Genomic DNA, 18,616 nt, shown 5'->3' with positions numbered 1-18,616 from the left:
TCGTGAGATCCCCCCCAGCGCTATCAGGAAGTAATCACTGTTGGTATGGAAAGAATAAACAACAGTGACTTTCTGTGCCAGTGGGGAAGAATCAATACCATCTCATCAATGTGGCCTATTTGTGGCCAATGTGCCTTGAACCTGGTCAGTTTTCCATGCCTGCGTATCTGAAGTACGCCTCGGATGACTGTGCAGTTTTAACACGAGTGACTGCTTTACTAGGCAGCCAAGTCGATTTGGTTTACCAGAGACTGTTCATCACTGATTTGAAGCTGCATCTGAATACATTCATTTTACCATCTAAGTTATCCAAACCTACGTCATACCTATGACTTACACGTTTAAGGAAATAAATGGAGCTATTGTGCTTTAGTAATGTTATTCACAACTCCATAATCTCTGAAAATATGTAAGGGGACTCCTTGCAATTTGGTTTCTTTCCCTTTTTAACGGTTAAAACAACATGCCGCACAGCTTTCTGTGCAGGCCACAATTCTTCCCAACCTGGACTATTGCAATGCATTGTTAGCTGGCCTACCTTCTTGTTCTTGTGAAGTGAGTCCATTGCAGATTATTTAAAATGCAGCAGCATGCAGGGCTCTACACTAAAAAAAAAAAATTCCAGGAGCACTTGTGCGCCCAAGTTAAAAAATTTACGAGCACAGACACAAATTTGGGTGCACAGTCAGTTCTGTACTCAACTTACACATAATCTAACATTACACTGCAGCTAACAGTTAAACATGCCAGTGCACCAATTGCAAAGATTAAGAATGACTGACGACATTTAGGCTACAGGAAACAGGATTTTAAAGATCAGTGCCTACTTTATTTTCAGTCTGTTCTATTTTCCTACATTTTGTTAATTTAGCTAATCCAAATATGCCTATGGTGACCTATCTGACTGCATACTGAATAGTACTACTAAATCAGTCCATTTGCTCTTCCACAAAACCCAACATAGTCTAATCAAGGATATATTTTTTATTTGAAATATCTGCATTGATGGGGGCAGTTAGGCAAACATTAGGCCTACTTTCGTTTTGCACTTCAGCTTCAGTGTAAACAAACAAGAATGCGTGGAAGCCTGGAGTTGTCAGTAGTGTTCTACCTTTGAATAAAATGGGAGTATTACGGGAGGCTACTTTTGTGCCTGTTCGCTACAGCTATATTTTGCATATTGCAGCCAATACGTCAACTGGGCTAAAAGGCACGATCAGTTACCTTTCCTTCTCTCACTGCATTCTCAGAATCTCATCCTGTTCCTCCTATATCCGATGAATTCGGTGGATAGAAGAACTAATTTCTTCAATCTTTGCATCTTGGCTGGCTAGTCTAACTTTCTGCTTTTTCTGTGCGATTTGATAGAAGCGACTACTAGCGAGTCACAACGCAAAACTGCTAACGTTGATGGGAGGTGTAGTTTTTATGCTGCATTCGCAACATGATTCTATGGTTTGCACCAGTAATGTTTCTCGATGTTGCGTTGTATTTTGTAGACAAACATTGACATGGTTAGAAGCCATTCGCACCAGTGAGCCTAAATATTTTTTTGCACTCGCACGCCATCATTTTTACTCGCATATGCGAGTGAAATGGGCGCACTGTAGAGCCCTGGCATGTCTAGTCTAATAAATCAAAGAAGACCTGTGTAGCTCCTCTGTTAGTTACTCCTTCATTGGCTTCCTATAGCAGCCGAAATTAAATTAAAATATTTCACTTTGGCCTATGGGACACTTACTGGATCGGACAAATCTAAAAGCTGGATCTAAATTCTATGATCCAGCTTTATGGCCCCTCTCGCCCACTGCGGTCCTCTGATGAGTGCTGACCTTCCATTGATACTAAGAGGTCACAGTCAAGACTCTTTTTGTCTGATTCCTCGTTGGTGGAATCAGTGTTTCTCAAACTTTTTCAGACCAAGGACCACTTAGCCAATTAAAAAAAAAAATAAATAAATAATAATAAAAAAAAAACACAAACCACTGATCTTTTTTTTTTTTTAAAAAAAAAAGAGTAGACCTACTTCAACAGTATATTAGCCCTACACAATAGGCCTACTCGCTGAACCACCTTGCTTATTGTCTTTGCACTTTGCTTATTGTGTCAGAGGATTCATATGATTTAAACTGGCATAGCTTAACTGTTTGGATTTCCATACAAGTGTTTACCTTGTATCTAATTAGTTTTCCTTGCAGAGTCACGGTTTGTATGTGTTTATGTCTGTTGTTATTATTCTGTTAAAATTATTCAGTCTATGACTATTATTAGCATTTCTTATGCAGGCTATATGACTTCTTTGGACTGCTATTTTTGATGATAATGTTTGTAAAGCACCTGCCAATAACCATGAGCATAACACCAGTCTGCCCTGAAGTAGAGTAAAGAACCTGCACAGAGCTGCTGTAGCAGTACCATTCACAGCCCTGTACTTCCTGGGTTATGTAGTAAAGTCTGAGGGTAGTGTGTGCACCTTGCTGTTTCACTGCCTTGTCTTTCTGCTGGTTCTGCTGCTGGTGGCTGGCCTGAAGGCTGTCGATCTCGCGCTCGTACTTGGCCGCAGCCTTTCTCCACTTCTCAAGCTCCGTGGAGACGGTCTCCAGGTTGCCCCTGAGCGTGGCAATCTCACGCTCACGCTGTGCGCCGGACGCCTCTAGGGTCTTACGCAGGCTCTGCGCCTCCTCTTGGGCCGTGTGCACTTCTTGGCGCATACTGAAGATGGCGCTGTCCCGCTGCTCACGCAGTGTCTCCATGTCCTCTTGCACAATCTGCAGCTGGGCTGCACACAACCACAACCACACGCAGGAAAAGGACGTACAGCATAGTAAGTGGACGCCATCACAGCACGTACACAGGCAACAGAGCCTGTGTCTGTAATTGAATGGACACACTTCAGAAATAAAATACACTTACACTGCAGGGCCTTAACCTGCTTGGCCGACTGCTCGACCTGCTGTCTGCCAGCCTTCTTCTCCTCCTCTAACAGACCTGTGTGTGACACATTCAGACAAAACAGTATGATTTCAGACACTACAGCTCTGCCTGATTGGCTCTGGAATTTTGGATCACATTTATCAGGTCAAGGGTGCATTGTTGTCTATTCAAACCATCTGCCATTATGAGTGATTTACTAGTATAGCAGGTAAGACATACACTGCACTTTAATCATGTCATACTGCTGTCCTTATGAGATGCTAACTGATCTATTTCTAAAATGTTCAGTATGCATCCTAGCAAGGTGTGGGATGGGGAAAAACACAAGTATTCTATAGCCCCAGACCTTGTAAATCCAAACATTTCTGTTTGTCCACGTTGGCCTTTGCCTGGACGTCCTGCAGCTCTTTGGTCAGATGCTTAATGACCTTCTCTGTGTCTGTGGACTCCACGTTGGTCTGATGCAGCTCATCTGCAAAGAGACACGTTTTAAAACAACATTAACAGTGAATCACGTTTCATTAAAAAGAAAAGTTAAAAGTGCTGAGGAACCAGACCTTTAAGTCCATAATTTCAGCTGAGGAACTTATTAATATTGATTATGCTCATTTTTCTATCCTTCGGTGAAAACGTGAGTCAGGATACATTTAGAGAGGGAAGGAAGAAGGGAGAGAAAGCTAAATTTCCCCAGAGATAAAAAAAAAAAAGTCAGTATACTGCAAGAAATGAACATTTCATCCCAAAAGATATGATAAAAACAGCATATCTACTAAAAAGTAGGATCCTCTCTTAACAATGAGACAAAGGCACACGGATCACTAGTACTGTGTCCACTGGAGACGTATATTATATAATGTAATCATGTGACCACTACGTAGCTGTGCATAGTGCTCAATGCACCAAGTAAAAACAGAACCAAGAAAACACGCATCACCATCCTCAGAAACACACATCACCGTCCTCAGAAACACACATCACTATCCTTTAGAATACAATCCTCCTCACGGCTTCAACTAAACCAGATAAGGTTGAAAATTAATATGGAGGTAAAAGCTGTATATCTTTGGCAGCTCCAGAAAATCTACAGACGGTTCCTCTAAATAGGCCGACATGAAAAACAGGCCACTGTGCTGAGTGCTAAAATATGCATGACTTCAGATCGACTTACTGTGGACAGGGTGCCATAAATGGTGAAAGTACACTTCTTGGAGGAGAAACTGATTTTTTCCCCTCTTTTAATCAATCACCCTCCCTGACTCATAGGATTTTAGATTTCACAAAAATGTGTACATGAGGTCTAAGTGATTACAGGCAAAAGCCAGATGTGCTGGGCTGGCCTAGCCTTCACAAATGCCAATTAAAGACAAAATGCTTCCAAGATTCATAAAATCCTAGTTGATATAAAAAGCCCCAGAGCTACCTACGTGCTCTAGTTCAGGCTTCTGACCCCACTTCCGCAAGAGGACCGGCAGGAACGTTATGTCCTAATTTAGCTTTTGCGTGTGTGTGAGAGATGGAAAGAGAGCAAAAGAAGTGCAGAGAAACAGATAGGGGAAGAGAAAAAAAGAGAGGGAGGAGAGAAAGAGAGGGAGAGAAAGGAAGAGTGAGGCCTACGTCAGATGATGTTATATATGGTAACAAAGATAGCTACGGAGCATACATGATCTCTGACACACATCTTCACTGGCAACGTCTTGTGACCAAAATATGAATAAATAACATGCATGATCCACACACAAGTGCTTCCGGTTCATAGGCAGACCTCAGTCAAGCATCAATGATGATGCTTACATAAAACAAAGGGGGAGAGAGGCTACTACTGTTCTCAGAGGACAAAGTGTTCTATTCATTTTGTTAGCGCTGCTCATCTCAACTGCCTCCAGCTTCAAGTCACACCCACACAGCATCTCTGTATTCAGTGTGACGCCTTCTCAGATTTAAATCAAACAGAGGTGTGTGTATGTGCGTGCGTGCGTGTGCGTGTGTTTGTTCATGGTGCAGAAACAACACATTTGTTGTGATTGTGCATTCATGCAATGAATGAAAATATAAAGTTCTGGTATTTGGTGGTATGAACAACATCACTCATACATTCATTCGTTTATGAGAACACATGTTTAATCCTAAAGAAATTCAGCAGACTACTCTCTAAACCATTCACAGAACTACACACAAACACAACCTTTTTTACCTTATATAGGCACTGTAACTCACACTTCTTCACCCAACAATGCCTTTGCTGCCTGTGACTCTCCAGTTCAGTGAGCCCAAATGTTACCCGTATAACAACTCAGGCATTGCCAGACTTATTTTGCATGCAATTAAATGTTGCAACAAACACACAAGTGTTACCTTTAATGAGAGAGACTTTATTCAGAGGCTCAGACAGTCTTTTGTCATCCATTGGTCCCTCTGCAAACCAACCAAGAGAAGCAAAAGTAAATAAACCTGACATGCGAATAACATTGCCTGTGGCTGTAAACCTGAACCAGTAACACTGATGTTAATGGGCATGACCTCTGAAATACCCATCAGCTCATACACAGCCACCATTAGACATGACATTGAAAACTAATTCAAGAGAATCAGTTGTCATTATGCTGCACTTAATACTGTTTGAATGAAATAGCAGTTAAGCACATCACCGTATGTTCACTGAGATAAGTACCACATTAAAAAACTGAATAAGGCACATTTATAATCCATGAGTGTTATTAATCTCCACTGGAGTGGTGTTAAAAAGAAAAACAGAAAAAAGTAAGATACGACTAAATATACAAAACATCTTACCTGTAGTCCCTACTCACAGATACAATCCTTACTGGGTCTGAAAGAGCGTGCTACTCAATTCTTTTCCTTGTAGTTGATTTTCTGATGAGAAATGGGAGATACCATTTACAGGGGTGGTACAAATATAGCTCCCACTGCCCTGAGCGACGACAATGGCATACAAGCGAAGGAGGAGAGGGGGGTTGGAAAAGACCATCTGGCTTGAGAGAGCATTTCTAAAAGGTTGATGGTTAAGCTTATTCAATTTGGCACACATTGAGTTTTGTATTCTGTTAATTAGCTTCAAAACCATCCTTCCTCCTCTCTCTGTCTGTCTGTTGCCCCTCATCTCCCCTCCTCTGTTCACACTACCCAGTGTGAGTCCTGGTGTACACATGGTTAGGCATCCATACTCGGCAGAGGACAGAGGCTGCAGCTGCATGCCTCAACAGTCACAGCTTTTGTTTAGAGGTCAGGGCTGATGATGCTGATGTAAACCGCACAGGGAACACAACAATAGCAGGCGCTTGTATATGTATGTATGTATGTATGTATGTATGTGTGTGTGTGTGTGAGTGAAAGTAGAACACTGACTCTTCATTCTACATTTGGGAATAAGCGCTGTGACATGCCAATTCCCTATACGAGAGAGACACGGTATAAAAGTCACAGTACGGTTATGCAATAATTCATGAAGTAATGACATAACATGAGCATCGGTCTTGGAATGTTGTCAATGGGCAAAAGTATTCAGAGAATTAGACAGGCAGGGTAAAATAACAAGTGAAATATTTGGTTAATACTAAAGGGAATTAAGGAAAACATTTTAATTTGCAATGTTCAGTTATATCACATCTCAAAGATAGGTTTTCCCAATCTGTTTGGTTATGATTGTGAGTATAATTCACAATACAAGTCAGTGATTTGGCACGAAAATAAATAAATAATAATAATAAAAAAAAAAATTCACACTACGTCACTTATCAATTGCCAACATCATTGCATATGAACATTAAGCCTCCAACACCCAACATGTTGGCAACTAGGCTCAATTTGGTTGCGAAACAAGACTGCAATGAAGGATTCCGGACATCTTTGATCAGTTCCATAAATAATGCGTGAACCAGGTCAGTTAAATTAATTTCTGGTTAAAGATCTACGGGGACTGATGTCTGCTTGATGAGATTTGGGAGGTGCATTTATATTAAGACTGGAGTGGTGTGGCTAAAAATACGCCTGAAATTAGGCAACAATTTGTAGGTAAGCTAACTCTTAAAAATGGTTGTCACCAATTTATCTACCAGTAACTCTAGATACTGTTAGTTTCTGGATTATCTTTGTTTTCGTGAAAACGGCCTCGTTTGCCATGTGCAGTTTGCAACCTAATTTACGAAATCTCAAAAGGTAGCATTACCTAGCTAGCTGACTAGTTTCTAGCTATCAAATGTGCCTGACACCATCACCGAATACCATCATCGCCTACCAATGTCTTAACACGAATAAATGGTCAACTCGGCGACATTTAGTTAACAAGTTAGCTGGCTAGCTGCCTCACATTAGTATATTAGCATAGCAAACCCCACCTGTGTAACGTTACGTTAATTCATTATTACCAATCAGTCTAAGCCCAACCTTACCAGTTTAGCTAAATGGACAGCTAGCTGACCGCTAGCATTTCTAGAAATGCAGCATAGCCGTTTTTGAAAATGCAAATAAATGCTCAGCATACCATACTTTCTATACCTGTTAAAGTGCATATGGATGTATTACTATAAATGCGTTTATCTGACAAGTTATTGACGTTAGTTGAATTTGTTTTCTCACCTGAAAAATATTGGTCCCTTATGGTGGCTACCAGAGGTTTGACATGAGGCGAACGATTTTATCTGATTAGTTCTAGCTGCTAATGTCTGGGGAGCCCCCATGTGGCTACCGCCGACAGTACATGTTCCATTCAAAGGGGGGGGGAGACTCCCAAGGGGGGGGACTCCCAATCTTGAGTCTTGCTTTGTTTTAATGCAGTCCATGGAGAACACACACACACACACACACTTATTTTTCCCCCAATGCAATATAATGACGGTATTCAATATAGCCTATTTTATCAATATATTTCAAAAACTAAATTTAAAAAGATAAATAAATAAACTGGGGTAGCTGCCCTGAGAAGAAGAGGTATATTGGAGGGTGTTGGGTGAGGTCCGACAGGTAAACTGTCACAGCATGAGGGCGGTAGTCTGTCTGCCTGCTGGCAGGTGTGAGGAGAGAGCAGATGGCAGAGAGGGCAGTGGGAAAAAAACAGTGCCAGGAGGTCGCTTTAAGGAGACCATAATCAGAGAGCTTTGGGTGCAGCAAGAGAATGGCATCAGGTGGCTAAACTGAGCAAGCTTTTGTGGTCGAGAGCACTTGCCTTGGTGCCATGTTGCACACATGCATTTGTTATGTACAGCGGGGATCTGGATACACTCACAGTTAGATCCCTGTTGGACCCCTACAAATAGGTTATGTGTTATAAATGTGTATAAATCCATCCAAGACCCCAAAATAGAAAAGAAACCCACAATAGGACAAGTTATGTGATCATAATTTATTGTTCAAACTACATCAATTGGTCCTCAGGAAACTTCCACAAGTGCTTTAGGTTTGAATGATTCCATCATGACCAAATGTACACATTGCACATATCTCTACCATGAGTATCGAAACTGCCATGTTACAACTTTTATTTCTAGTTATTGCCATGCTGTGGTATAGTGTAATAAGATGTTGCTGATGTCATCACTGCAGCTATAAGGTGTTTCTGAGTATGATAATAAAGGTATTGTCCTCTGTGTATTACTGAACAACATTCCTCAGATGAGCTCTTTACAGGTAAATTGATTTCATTGTAAATGCTCCTTTACTAGATAGTACTACAAGACATAATAATTTCTTTTGTGTGACATAAAGAAAAAAAAAAATCATCCATAGTCCAAGTTAAAAAAACAGAAAACTACTAGACCGACACAATGTGATAGTACTGATTACAAAACAAATGTCATACAGTATAGTTGGCATTTTCACAATTACCCATTGCAAAAATGGTTCAATACATATTTCTGGATTGTATATTTAGAGTTATGCATGGATCTCAAGCTAGATTTTTCTATGTGCACGGTATTTTTTGGAGGATATGTCAGGATTATTTCCATGTAACCTATGTATGGATGTGGATTATATAAAAAGACCTCATCACACTAGGCAAATACTGTACACATATGTTTTTACAGTGTTGTACTTTCATGTACTTTCAGCTGTTTGTCATTGCTGACAAACTCCACTTTGGCAGTCGAAACACAGTATTTTTTTTTTTTAAATTGGCAGATCAGCAAGACCCATGGCCCATGGACTTGACTTATGAATGATATTGTGACTTTTTGAGATACAAAAGAACTCGCCCTGTCTAGGCAATCACCATCCATTCTAATCACAGTTATCTTTGTTGACTGGCAGTCCATGTCCATTGTTTGGCATCCATCTTGCCAGGTCACAGTTACTGTCATTGACAGTGTTTTTTCTTCTTCTCTGTCTCCCTTTTCTTATTGTAAAATCCACGTTTCCAGAAATTGTCGTGCTTGTAAAATGTCAGAGTGCTAGTCCGCTGATAGGCCTGTGTTGCACACACGCTTGCCCCCTCCTGGCATGGCATATGTTTTGTCTGTGACCCAGGAGGGCAGCAGAGTCCTGGTGATTAGGGTGAGATTAAACACCTAACAGAACAGACAGCATGATGGCATGATTGGTTGAATCAGGGTGATGGGGGCAGGGGCTGATGGGAACAGGGATTTTAAAAGACACTGCTGCCCTCCGGGACCATCTAGTCCTGTGCTCTGCCACTGCACACCCACCGCAACACTCTGGGCATTCTGTAAAGTGCAATTCTGGAAGGGTGAGGGAGCTGTCCTTCAGAGACTGTTTTTGTCTGGGTGTTCCGACTCGGGGCTGCGAGGAAAGTAGACTGTAGCTTTGTGCTCTTCGTAACGGTCAATGTGCTTTAAATGCACCACCATGTGCAGCGCGTAAGCCAGAACCAGGAGCAGGATCAGGGAGGTGATAAGGCCCATCAGAATGGCAGGGGTGAAAAAGGTGGCGCAATCACTGGCTGAGGCAAACTTGTTGGACTGAACATTGAAGGCCTGGATCTGTAAGGGTAAAGAGATCAAGAGGTTCTTAATGATCTCAATATCTTATAAGATTTTTTATTTTATTTATCTAATAGTAAAAAAACTTATATATATATATATATATATTATATATATATATATATATATATAAAAATATATATATATATATATATATATATAGTTTTTTTTTACTATTAGATAAATATATACATACATACATGAAATGTTCAGCACTCTCTACAGTGTTTTCAGTTCACACACTTTAATAATTTATTAAATGTATTAAATTCACCATTCTTTACAGATCATCTACAGTACAGGCTATGCAGTATTATGAAATGACAAAATTGTGTCATTTCATTATTGAGAAACCTTCAAACTTCGAGACAATTTAATAAAATAAAATAAAACTTTATTTATATAGTGCCTTTTGGGAAGTGTTGCAATACAAGGTGCTAACAGAGAAAAAGCCCAGAGAATGTAGTAGTGATTTGAAATCATTAACTGGATTAATCCATCTGATGTAAGCCCTAAAACACAATATATTAAACATATGGTATGTCAAAAGAAAATGTAAATAATGTAATTATAAAATCAAAACAATTTACATGCAAATGCATATGTTCAATTTCCTGAACTTATCTATGTTGAATGTTATAAGAGAACACTGTATGTTAAAACATTATATATACAAAGAAATGACATGCATCATCATCTAACTCTAGGCTTGGTATGAATGCCTAGCTTGCTCCCTGTCACCCACCTGGAAGTCTGTGAATGTGATGTGCCAGTTTGCCGAGCTGTCAGTGTAGGAGCTGGGCACCAGTAAGGTGTCATATTTCTGTAAGCTGCTGACGTGCTGGCAGTGGTAAGAATAGGTAGCAGGGGCGTAAACCTCGGTGGCGTTGAAAACAGCCTCGTGCGACCAGTTGTAGTGGATGTGAACACTGTCCAGAGTGAACCAGTTCTGGCCAGCCGACTCATAAAATGTGTTGGACATATGAAGTCTGTTGATGAGGAAGAAACAGAGAGAGAAACAGAGAGAGAGAGTCATCATGACAGGCATTACAGCTGAATGACTGCATCAGTGATAAGCTGGTGATGACATGTTTTTTGACACAGAGTGCTGAGTACTTACTTGATGACAAGTCCTCTTATGTCCTCCACATCTCCAAGGTGCAGGGACAATCTGTTGTCAAAAAAATCCAATCAATCATCAAAATATCAGGGGTTAAACATTGCTAAAATGCAATTCCCTAAAACACAAATGCATATGAATAAAAAGCAGTGTAAAACAGGCCAGTGAAGTCACCATCAATCTGTGCTATTATCATACAGTATATTGAGATACATCCAAAGCCTATTATCACAGGATTTAGAACAATGGTCCATTGAAGCCCACATAGCTTATAGAACAAACGCGAGGTTACCATTGTCAAATGAAGCATAGTGTTTTGAAACTAAGACTTACAGTCTGAATGGCTAAAACAGTAAACAGAGTTAATCCAAAAGCACACATAAAAACCAGCCATCACATACGTTGCTTTTTCCTTGGAGCAGACTGAGCCTTTTGTCTCTACTGAAGCATTGGGCCCAAACACTCTCTCAGTCAGATCCAGGAAAGTGTGATTCCTGTAGCGAATGGCCAGACGTTTGGCTTTGAACAGAATGCATATCTTGCCATTGTAGGCTACGGTCAGTGGAGAGTATGGCCCAGAACTGGTCGACTGCAGTAGCTTCCGCTTAGTTCTGGGTTGGGCATGCAGGTGCCACCCATAAGGCTGTCAGAAAAGAGGGTAGAAGGAGAAAAAAAACACTGAACAAAAATGTCATGGGGACATCTAATGTAAGGGCTTATCTGAATGAATGCTACATAAAGAGAAGAAAATCCCTGTTGACATCATCTGGTCAGAAACAAATTCATATATGCTGTTCTAATCGGATGCCGTGTTACAACAACAACAGAGGCTGGATGTACATATTTCATGGCTTTGGGAACTATTCTTGTGTGCAAGGTCACATTGGCTATCAGGGAAAATGCTTTACCTGCAGTATTCTTCTGAGCGGATTCTCAGCTGCAGGCAAATAACTGCCCTCGTGCGAGGCACTTGGATTCTCTACGTCCACTCCATCTGCACAACAGCGATGGGAGAAGATTTTAGGGCAGGAAGATGAGCTCTGTGATGCCACTCAGCACATGGAGTCACAGTATTATTTTTAGTGACGCTCTGGCTCTGGCTGCCTATACTAAACACCCTGGTCTGCTTCTGATGGTCTGAGAATCTACACACTTCTGGTCATCAGGCTCATAAAATGTGATGTAGGATGAAAAATAACTGTGGCTGTCATTTTCATGGCATGTTTTCATATACATATCGAGCAAGACCTGTGTCCTTGCCAGCCTGCCTGATCGGTGATCTCATTACTTAGTGAGGTAAGGGGAGGCGAGGAAGGTGTGAGATTGTGACAACAGGAATAGTCTTGAGGGATAGTTTGTATTCACAAGAGCACAATGATTCATCTAGGCTTTAGACAAATTTAGAACAAATCATGTCACTTTAATTAAACTCATGGCAACAAGCAGGATAAAAAGAGCCTGTTTACAATCTGTTTAGAGGCGACCTGAACCTAATATATTCTTAAAAAATATGAATCTAAACAGCATTTTCCAGAAAGGACTCTGAGGAACTTGTTACTGACCTGTTCTGATTCTGATAGCTTGATACTGGGGGACCTCTGAACTGTATAAAACAGAAAACAGTCTACATTGTGACATACAACATACAATGTACTCTCAATGGAAATTAAAAAAAAAGCAACTTGCACATTCTGAAAAGAAATAAGCACACTAAATTAACAATCTTTGTAACTAGTTATTTTCAATGAGTAACACCCATTTTTACCTTGTTTACATGAGTTAATGTTTCTTTCGCTGTGTGTATGTGTGTGTGTGTGTGTGTGCGCATGTGTGTGTGTATATGCGTGCGCATGTTTCTGTGTATATGCGTGCGTGTCTAGCAGACAGTCTACCCTCACACACTGCCCTGACTGTTCCCATAATACATCAACTTCTAAGATTATCCCAAGACAAACCATTTAAACATCTAATCATAATGAGCTTGGCAGGGGTTATTCTAATACCTGATTAAGAGTCTGACTTTCGCCTGGTTTAGATCTGGAGGGGCTTTTGCACACTTTGCAGCCTGCTGTGCCTCCAGCTTTGGCCACTGTTAGAATAAGGCTAAACTATCTGGAACCAAGGTCAGCAGAGCCATGGCCAATATTAAGATTGGGGAAGCGACACTCCGTTCATTATCAAGCTACTACTTTTGTCTACTGGTACAACACAGCAACCGTCCCAAAGTGTCTTTCAACATTGTTGAGCGCTTTTTACCAGTCCTTTCTGAGGAAAGAAACTCAGAATACATCATGTGGATTTCCCTAAATAATGTACCATCTAAAAAAATAGCCCTTCAAAACATGAGGCTTAGTCCGTATTGCAAACAACTGATAGGGTCCATAAGGGATATAGGATAAATAACAGGAACATTTTATTGCCTTCAGATAACAGGTACATTTGATCAACTAGTCCTGAATAGTATGCAACATCCAATAGCTTTATATGGACTATCAGCAAAAATTCCTTACTGCAGTGACACACCATTCTGAAATGAGTCCTAAACTACTAAACTATACTGCTTCCATTGCATTGACAACCTGTTCAACCACAGCTACCATGGTCCTCAGGAAGGCACCGATTGCAGGCCTGTGTGAAATAACTCTCTCCTTTGTTCCTCTGCCAGCTTACTGAGGGTAGCAGCTGAGGACTCTGCTGCTGTCATTGGTTATGCCTGGACAGAGCGAGGTAAGTGCTGAACATAGCATATATGTAGTAGAAAAAAAAAACTATACTCACACACTATGTCTCCATCTCCACTGTGATAATGTGCCATGTTCTCTCTTTCTATCTCATTTGTCTTCTCATTTTGTTTCCTTTGCTTGCCTGCATATCTATAGTTTCTTCTTTATTTTATTTTCTTGTCTTTGTACTCTAAAGCATATTTGGGCCATATGTCTGTAGGAATGTGCTGCCATGACACCTAACAATAGGTTAGATAATCAGATGGGATTAAGATTGCAGTCATCACGTCTTGATGTGTTGACCTCAAAGTACTTTAGAAAACATTGTGAACAACTGGAGACAGTGTTGGCCCCTCTCAAATCAAGCTATGACTACATTCTAAATGGCAATCCTTATAATCAACACAAGCATGGGAAATGTGTCATGCAAGTATCGGGTGTAAGAGTTTATTGACGTTTAAATATCTTTCTTGATGCAAATAATTGTTCTTTCATTGAATATGATTAACTGAGGTCTTAGCATAGACACAATAACAAAGACAGAAATTGATCTGTTTTGAATAGGATTTGAACAGGATTTTTCAGTGCAACCTGCCTGTCTGAGCTCACCATCTGCTTTCATATGGATGAAAATGTGTAATCCTTTTCGGAAAATTCAAACCATACCTCTGAGTTAACTAATCATCTGTCATAATAGTTGTTGAAAACTCTTAGACTGTGTTCACATGTGAAATCCAGACCTCTCTCAACATGTAATTAATAGGCGGATCAAGCTTCCAAAAAAACATTGCACAATGAAAAAAGAGATAGTGCAGACACTGTTTCAGACAAAGATGAACACACTCTGTTTCAAAAATAGGAAGCTGTCATAAATTGTCGGTTAAACTGATAACATTCTCCAAGTTGAAATGACAACTTTATCCCCATCCACTATCCCAGGGGAAAATTTTAACTTAAAGATTAAACAGTGAGTTAAATGATTGCATTTAGTATTCCTAATACAAAAGTAACACAAGAAAAGCCATTCCATTAGACACATATGGTTCAAGTGATATGCCATAGGAACACAAAGCAATATACATTACTATTGATGATGGAGTACCACATGATACAAAATAGCAAATAACATGAATTTGACAATTACAATGACAACTAAATCTTACACATGAGAGGACTAGTATCCATGAATAAACCAGTAACAACATAAATATATATATTTTTCAAGAGCCCTGATGTTTAGCGGACAGTATATTTTCAGGTTCCTAGTAGCAGGCCAGCTGAGTGATGCTATTGCAACACATTGTGGAGTGTCATATATAAACTGAATCCAACAGCCACAGCACTGAATGGAGAGTGTCTCTCCTGTCTCTTTGTCATAGCCATATCACAATGTGTTGCAGTTACAGTACGAACGCACACAGAGCCATCCATATATTCTATTTCTGGTGTTCACTCGTTTCCTATGAATATATGTATGAATCTTAAAGGACTCTCTTACGCTTCTTTTTAAACCCTATTTTTTGTTTACCCTTTCTCACAGGCTTGTTTCCTGATGACTCCAGCCCACTGTGAGAGATATCCAGCTAGAGAGCCTGGAACTGCACAGCATCACTGCTGGGCATCCGTGAGCTGAGACGGAAATAGCAGCACCTTACCTTTTGTCCAGGATTGCAGGCACTTGATCAAAGGGCAAGGACAGTTGCATAAAAACAAAAGGTAGCAGTGCAAAAATAAGAAAAACACTGTGTTTAGCCATTGAGACAATCAGAGGAGACTGCCCGAGATGAGGTCTGCTTCATAATCTGCTCTGATAGCATATCCCTAAACCTGAGCGGAGTGACGGGCAGCCGTGGCAGCCAATACGCACACACAGGGTGAGGATAATCGTGCGTCACACTCCACGCAGCCTTCATTCTTACTGCCTCGCTGTGCCCCACCCCTCCCTCTCTCCCCCCTCTCTCTCTCTCTCTCTCTCTCTCTCTCTCTCTCTCTCTCTGCCTCATTGTGTCTCTCACGAAAACATAGCCTTTGGCAAATCCCAAACTTCTTGCTATTTAACCTTCATTACACACTGTTTATTTGTAACACAAATTCACATTAATTTGATTTTAATCACGGCTACAGTCAGATTAATTCTGAGTGAGGCATAAAAGAGTCTGGCTGAAGAAATGTTATGACATGACCTAAATTTCATGGCCATGATAATTGAAATTCATTCATATGAGGAGTTATCCGTGTGATATAAAAAGAAACCCCTTGAGCATAGACTTGAAAAACAGATAAATAAATAAAAATGAAAAAAAAGGAGGGGATAAACACATTTGCAAGCATCTCACAGCAGACTCCCTTCTCTTCTGTGAGTCAGATGATGTTGAATCATTTCAACGTTTATTTCTGGCCTGCTTTTTTGACTTTCATGGAACTGTCAGAGGTGCTTAGCTAGTCTGCTGAATGCATATCATTACATCCAAAACAGTGGGCAGTAGTAGCCTATCAATTAATGGCAACAGTTACACCTACGCGCTTGTAAATAGCACTCTGTGAGTGCCAGTATAACAGTATAAGCTCCATCTGTTGTTCCAGAAGCCATAATATAGGTCGTGATTCTTCACACTAACATCAGAAATAAACAAAGACCACTAGGTTGTTTTCGTACAAGACATGGACGCTAGGCTACTTATCGTATTCGTGATCAAAACACGTTTCCTATTAGGCTCAACGTCCACTCAAGACAAAGACGTGGGTAGTCATAATATGCTTGAATTTTTGTGCACCACAAATAAAATGGGGCAGCTGGAGACAGCGCTGCAATGGCTTTTCTGCATCTTGTGGCATCTATCGATGCACTGACTTTCAAGAGCAACATAGCCTGTGAAGAAATGAAATCTCGCCGCCTAGTGGATAAATATGGTATTCTGATAAACATCAATTCATACGAGGACTTCTCCATGGCCATTCTGAAATCACTAGTTGTTGTGATAGGCCTAGGGGCCATGTGTTGACTTTTCCTGCCAATTATATGCACCTTAAAGTTAAGCACTTAGCTGACATCAGGGGTGAATGTGGAATACATCCTTGTTGTAGAAAATGTGCACATTTGCAAATTTATAGTTATCGAGTTATTAAGAAATTATTATTATCGAGTACCTAATCAAACACAACAAGCCACGTCTCTGACCCAGCGTTATCTCATATCCGCGCTCTCAGTTCAGAGGTCTCAGTTTACTATTTCTATGGCAACACATGTTTACTCCCTTGCGCCACAACAAAGATGAGTACGATGAGACGAAAACGAACAGCTATGCCCATTGCTTAACTACATTAAAAATATATTTTAGATTTGACTGAACACACAAAACTTTGTCCGGTTATATAACTCACAAGGTAGGAGATTACGGAGTATAAATCGAGATGAGCGTTAGCTAACACTTTTTGGTAATTAGCAAGATGGCTAGTTAGCTTAGTTGGCAAGACATTTTAAACTGGCTACTGACACTTGACAGTCATGTAACTAGGTAGAGCACAATTGCATGCATTCGCGTTATGGTTTGGTTGACATAATCTACTTGTGTTTTTCTTTAAGGATGCCTACCTCCACAGGGGGGCTCAAATCAACACTAGAGGATGGTCTGAAGCAATACAACGTCCTGCCACCTATCCAGACCGGACCAGGGAAGAATGGGGTCCGAGCGTGTGAGGTTCCCCCTGAGAGGTTGGCAACACAGAGAAAGCTTCTGCGGCACAGGAGGAGTAAAGATCAGCAACAAGAGTTGCAGAAATTAATGTAGGAATTTTTTGTCTTTTCCTTCCCTAAAAGTTGAAAAGTTAGAAAAAAAAAAGTGAATACGTGATAAATTTAAATACAGGTCGGTTAGCTGTCTAATGACTGCACAAAATAGTGAAGGAAAATAGTAGGCTATATCTAATTTGTCCATTAAATGTTTTCTACAGGATTGACAGTGCAATGCAAGCCTACCAACATTCTAAATATGCTCCACCCAGTGCCCCTCAGCCTGTGGAGCCCCAGCTCCCCACCTCGGTAGAATGACCCTAAACATTCTCTCAGACTTTTTTTTTCTACACTACTCTGAAAGTGTGACACACAGGTATTTGTGTATTTACTGTTGTCTTCTTTCTTTAACAGCAGGGCATCAAAAACAGGAGAGTAAGTTTCATTTTTGCTTGACTATAGGGTACCTAAAGTAAATTAGAGATAATACCAACAAATATAGCCTAAAAGTGCACAATTAAAACAGACTCCTTAATTTGGTTCTCTCTTCATTGTAAAGAACTACACATTTCTGAAAACATGCGTGGAGGCCAACCCTATCGTGCCCATCCAGCAGCAGTGGCTGGATGCCATGCTGACCCGGGTGCCCCCGCAGCTTCGCCAGGGGCCCGGTCGCCAAGAGCTTCTGGAGGAGCTCTGCAAGGAGGTCAGCGAGAACTTCATGGCTGGCATGGTCAAACACACAGGTGAGCATGATTTGGAGTTCCCTCTACAGTCTCAGCAATCATTTCAAGCCTTGACACAGAGAAACACATTTCTGTGCTGATGGGTGTACTTGTGACATATTCTGAAGTGCCCTCTCTGAAGACTGTAGCCATAGGGATTCTGATGTGTTAGAGTTACCAGTGTTTTCAGGGATTCATCTAATGTGTTCTCTTCCATCAGTGAACACTATCCTTCAGAAGCCAGATGCAAAGGCAGCAGAGGTTGAACGACTAGACCAAGTCCCAGCAGGAAAGTAAGTGATAAGTGAATGAGAAAATACAGTATATGGTAATCAGCAATAGAACAGTCTGTAGAAACTTCATCTCATGTAATGTCACAGAGTTTTATATAGAAACAGTCCCTCTATTGATGTATCCGTGTTGGTTTGTTTGCA

At 40.6% G+C, this 18,616-nt stretch overlaps 3 protein-coding genes across 4 annotated transcripts in view; 1 reads left to right on the top strand and 2 right to left on the bottom strand.

The window, feature by feature from the left end:
* Positions 1-7,609, bottom strand: part of slmapb (sarcolemma associated protein b) — a 12,883-nt gene extending 5,274 nt beyond the window's left edge. For both annotated transcript variants that reach the window (XM_048241653.1, XM_048241654.1), the window contains exons 1-6: positions 7,528-7,609; positions 5,725-5,805; positions 5,287-5,346; positions 3,281-3,406; positions 2,914-2,988; positions 2,474-2,779 (exon numbers count right to left, since the gene is read on the bottom strand). In XM_048241653.1, coding sequence (XP_048097610.1) covers positions 2,474-2,779; positions 2,914-2,988; positions 3,281-3,406; positions 5,287-5,338 — 559 coding nt within the window. In that variant the 5' untranslated portion in view covers positions 5,339-5,346; positions 5,725-5,805; positions 7,528-7,609. The remainder of the gene's footprint in view (positions 1-2,473; positions 2,780-2,913; positions 2,989-3,280; positions 3,407-5,286; positions 5,347-5,724; positions 5,806-7,527) is intronic.
* Positions 7,610-9,506: 1,897 nt separating this feature from the next.
* Positions 9,507-15,597, bottom strand: atp6ap1lb (ATPase H+ transporting accessory protein 1 like b). The gene is made up of 7 exons (XM_048241655.1): positions 15,383-15,597; positions 12,567-12,607; positions 11,913-11,998; positions 11,406-11,647; positions 11,005-11,055; positions 10,630-10,873; positions 9,507-9,884 (listed from the first exon to the last, which is right to left on the bottom strand). The coding sequence occupies exons 1-7, from the start codon at positions 15,481-15,483 to the stop codon at positions 9,648-9,650; spliced, it is 1,002 nt and encodes a 333-aa protein (XP_048097612.1). The 5' UTR covers positions 15,484-15,597; the 3' UTR covers positions 9,507-9,647.
* A 1,423-nt stretch (positions 15,598-17,020) lies between these two features.
* Positions 17,021-18,616, top strand: part of dnah12 (dynein, axonemal, heavy chain 12) — a 45,248-nt gene continuing 43,652 nt past the window's right edge. Inside the window, 6 exon segments of the mRNA XM_048241044.1 lie at positions 17,021-17,111; positions 17,311-17,511; positions 17,679-17,766; positions 17,872-17,892; positions 18,017-18,203; positions 18,403-18,475. Of these exon segments, the coding sequence (XP_048097001.1) occupies positions 17,312-17,511; positions 17,679-17,766; positions 17,872-17,892; positions 18,017-18,203; positions 18,403-18,475 (569 nt within the window). The 5' untranslated portion in view covers positions 17,021-17,111; position 17,311.

This window comes from Alosa alosa, chromosome 4, assembly GCF_017589495.1.
Source record: "Alosa alosa isolate M-15738 ecotype Scorff River chromosome 4, AALO_Geno_1.1, whole genome shotgun sequence".
Taxonomy (NCBI): Eukaryota; Metazoa; Chordata; class Actinopteri; order Clupeiformes; family Clupeidae; genus Alosa; species Alosa alosa.
Note: the sequence above shows the minus strand (reverse complement) of the source record. Positions and strands in the feature narration are given on the sequence as shown.

Bases quoted from the DNA above. Each gene is read 5' to 3' on its own strand.
- atp6ap1lb (XM_048241655.1), bottom strand. From the start codon at position 15,483: ATGGCTAAACACAGTGTTTTTCTTATTTTTGCACTGCTACCTTTTGTT. The intron at 11,648-11,912 runs GTAAAGCATTTT...CTTTTCTGACAG, and splicing joins CGCTCAGAAGAATACTGCAG to CCTTATGGGTGGCACCTGCA. The intron at 10,874-11,004 runs GTAAGTACTCAG...CCTCATCAACAG, and splicing joins ATAAGAGGACTTGTCATCAA to ACTTCATATGTCCAACACAT.